Source organism: Brassica oleracea, chromosome C3 (genome assembly GCF_000695525.1).
Source record: "Brassica oleracea var. oleracea cultivar TO1000 chromosome C3, BOL, whole genome shotgun sequence".
In the NCBI taxonomy this organism is placed as follows: domain Eukaryota; kingdom Viridiplantae; phylum Streptophyta; class Magnoliopsida; order Brassicales; family Brassicaceae; genus Brassica; species Brassica oleracea.
Genome location: NC_027750.1, coordinates 13,507,189 through 13,510,973, shown reverse-complemented (window position 1 = coordinate 13,510,973; position 3,785 = coordinate 13,507,189). Strand labels below are relative to the sequence as shown.

Sequence of the window (3,785 nt, the reverse complement as noted above, 5' to 3'; positions counted from 1 at the left end):
GAAAATAAATAATAAGTAAATAATGTAAATATATAATATATGAATTATATATATAATAATAAGTAAATACCCAATTGTTTTTAAGAAATGGAAAAAGTTCATTAAGCATTAAACATCCATCTTAAAATGTAAAATATATAATATAAGTAAATACACAATTTAAGAAAATGAAAAAAGTACATTAAGATTTAAATATCTATTTTAAAATATAAAATATAGATATTACGTAAATAAAAAATATAAGAAATGGAAATAAACATTTAAAAAAATGGAAAAAGTACATTAAGATTTAAACATCTATCTTAAAATGTACATCTATCTTAAAATGGTAGTAAATTATATAAAAATAGAAATACCACATTAAACAAAAAAAAAATGTATAGTTTTACGTCAAGAAAGTTCCTATAAAATTCATTATTCCATCAACATCAACCTCACACTATTAAGGAAAACTTCAAAGCACTCGAGCAAAAAAATGGTTCCACCATCAACTCTTGCCGTCCTAAAAACCTTTAATGACCTTGAAGGAGATTTTTTATAACAACAAACTTTTTGTTAGGTGGATTCATTGTTGGGAAACGCGCAACTTCCAAAATCCAAACTTATTCATGGGAATTGAATTGCTTTTCATAGACTCAAAGGTATTCTTACAAATTCAAATTAATTTAATCCATAATTTTATTGTTAATGTTCATACTAACTCTTTCATTATCAAACCATTACAGTTAATAATCATTCAAGCGTTTATCCCGAAACACTTCTTTCCTCACCGAATCAGGTATTGGTTCAAGTTGATTTAGTATTGTTTTTGGTTTATTAACCGGTTTAGTTTAATTAAATATCTAAAACATTTATTCCAACACTCAACAGATAGTTTTGCTAAATATGATAACTAGATAGCCAACAAAATTACAAAAAAATATTTAAATAGTAAAAAATATGTTAATTTAACGTGTTAAAATTTAAAAATAAATTTTAATTATGACATGCATCTTAACATTTATATAAATATATATCATAACCTAAATATAAATAATTTAACAACTTAAATTAGAAAAAAATAAAAATCCCGGGCGTAGCCCGGGTTAATCCCTAGTCAAATCCTATAAATATTGATTGACGATGTAATGATTCTAATAATTTTGTAATAAAATGATATATTAATACAAATAAAAGATTAAAAATGAGATAAGAAACTACAAGAAAAGGAAAAAAGCATGATCGTTAAAAGGAAAAGGAAACAGTGAAAAGACCACTCGGTTTTTTTTTTTTTTTGCGCCACCGACTGAATTATATTCTATAAATAAAGCGTCATAATCCACCATGAAGCCTCATCAAAATAGATAGTTCCAACGGAAAATCTAGAGAGTATTGCAAAGATGATAAGTGAGAGATTTACCGAATGTTTACCAACTTTCTTTAAAGGCTCCGGTTTATCTTACTGGATCACGGTTTCTTCCAACCGTGGTTGGTTTGGTAAGGCTTTTCTTCGAAACAAGGTCATCATGAACAAGAACGGTTTCATAACAACTTTGAATGCGTACAACGACGAACCGTGGCTTCTTAATCACTTTAACAACGTTCTGTTCAAGAACGAATGGTGCTACTTTAGTCAGAGGAACAGAAGAGGTGTCAAGACTCAAGAGTGTTAACTGGACCGTACCGGGAAGGAGAGAAAGCGAAGGCGGCAGATGGAAAAGGACTAGTGGTCAAGAGGCAATCATGGATAAAACCAATAAGGTGGAGGGTTACAAGGAGAGTTTCGTGTACTACAAGAAATTGAAGGGAAAGGAGGATAAGACTGGTTGGGTTATGACAGAATATATTCCCTTCATGAGGGTCTTCATGACGATTTGGTGTTGTGTTACATACGAGGAAAGACCGAGAAGAAAGTTGAACCCAAGTAGGTGACTAAGGTGGAGAACAACATTTTATCTAACCAAGTGCAAGATGAAGAAGCTGGAGCTGGAGATGCTGCACAGCTTGCCTGAAGCCTCGTCACGTTTTAGTTTCAGTTTATTTTGATGTTTTGTTTTGCTTATGGTTGGTTCAGATTAGTCATATTACTACTATGTGAATCTCAAGAGCTGTGTAGTAGTTGTTCTTCCGTCTTTGCTATATCTCAAAACACTTGACAATAGGATGACTCAGATACAAAAAAAAAAGGTACTGAGCCAGTAAGAGTAACATATGATTGGAGACGATCCTCATGAGTGACACTTCCAGGAGAAGCCCCTTGATTACTCACAACAATCATTCTATAGTTATATATAAATATAATTCAAAACACACATTTAGTAGACTAGTCGGTGGATTCTATGCATGCATAAAGAGACATTCCACCAAGTCATATAGTATATTATATGCATGAAATCACATAGAAACATTTGATATTTTAAAGCAAAAACACTAAATGTATTTTATATGATTTAAATCTTCATACGTGATTTTCGGAATGATGTGCTTTTCAGTTGGGCACATTTTCTGCAAGTCATTTTCCTGATTGTCAAAAAAAAAAAGTGCTGGGGATTTTAAAGATCGCTTCATTTTCAAGATACAACCGCTTACATTGGTCACAAGTAATTTCCAATTAAATTTTGAATTATCAAAATTTAGAAGTTAAAAATGTTAGGTTTAATTGATTGATTATGAGAGAATGCTAATGAGTTTTTGTTGTATTATGGTCGTTGTTTCTTGAATTTTAAATACAACTTGAACTTGCCATGGTGAATGGTTCAAGAGTCAAGACTGTTTTTTGTCAAAAAAAAAAAAGAGAGTCAAGACTGTACAACTGTCACTGTGTTTTTCTTTTTATTACCAACAGAGGGAACGTTTTGTGTTTTTCCTCCTTTCTCTAATCTCAATGGTATCTTTGGAAACATTACATTATGTAATATACAGTAGATTAACCCATTTGGTTCATCAATTGTTCTATATAAAATTGAATTCCTGTTTTTCTTTTTGGGTGTCAATTGGATTCCTGTTGTACAATGTTGCTATATATATATATATATATATATATCAATTAAACTAATTACACTTCGATAACAAACCGAAAAAGAGAACAAAATAACTTTTTTCATATGACATAACTTCTTGTAAAACCGAAAATATTTTTACAACAGGGCAAATGCAGAATTGTCTATGAGTGTTACATGCATACATAAAATGTAGATGTCACATTTATTGAATAATGACATAATTAAAAATGTATATATAGAGAAGGATATGTATTATCAAAACAAAAAGACACATAAATTGATTATATGGAGATCTCTTAGACAAACACACATATGAACAAGTAAATAACATGTATGTATAAATATTTTAACCCAAAATGCGTATTTCTGTCTGTGTATACAGTATACACATGAAAACGTATCATCAGTGGCCTATAGCAGGGCTTGGGACATCACCTTGCCTTTTATAGATATCATCATCATAATCAGGCACTGGTGGTGATGGTGATGCTGAAGAGGCTCCATCATCATAATCACCTGAATAATCGACTTGCAAGTTTGTAACCAGCAATTTCCTGATCTTCATCGCCAGGAAGAAATCTCCGCCGTGAAATGCTTCCGGCTCCGATCTAGTATTGCCTCTCATACTGAACCCAAGAATCGCAGGAACTTCAGAGATGAGTAAGAAAGAGACTAGTATAACGCGAAGTTTAATCTTCATTGTATCCATTTGTAGTATATATACCTTCAAGAAACAATCAAATTAAATAGTGAAAATAATAGAATTCGTATATATGGGTTTCTTTCTTGTTGCCTTTAGGGTCC

General features: G+C 31.1%; 1 protein-coding gene across 1 annotated transcript; it reads right to left on the bottom strand.

Moving 5' to 3' along the window:
- Positions 1-3,099: 3,099 nt before the first annotated feature.
- Positions 3,100-3,785, bottom strand: LOC106333650. Its single transcript, XM_013772069.1, has one exon. The coding sequence runs from the start codon at positions 3,688-3,690 to the stop codon at positions 3,385-3,387; it is 306 nt and encodes a 101-aa protein (XP_013627523.1). The 5' UTR covers positions 3,691-3,785; the 3' UTR covers positions 3,100-3,384.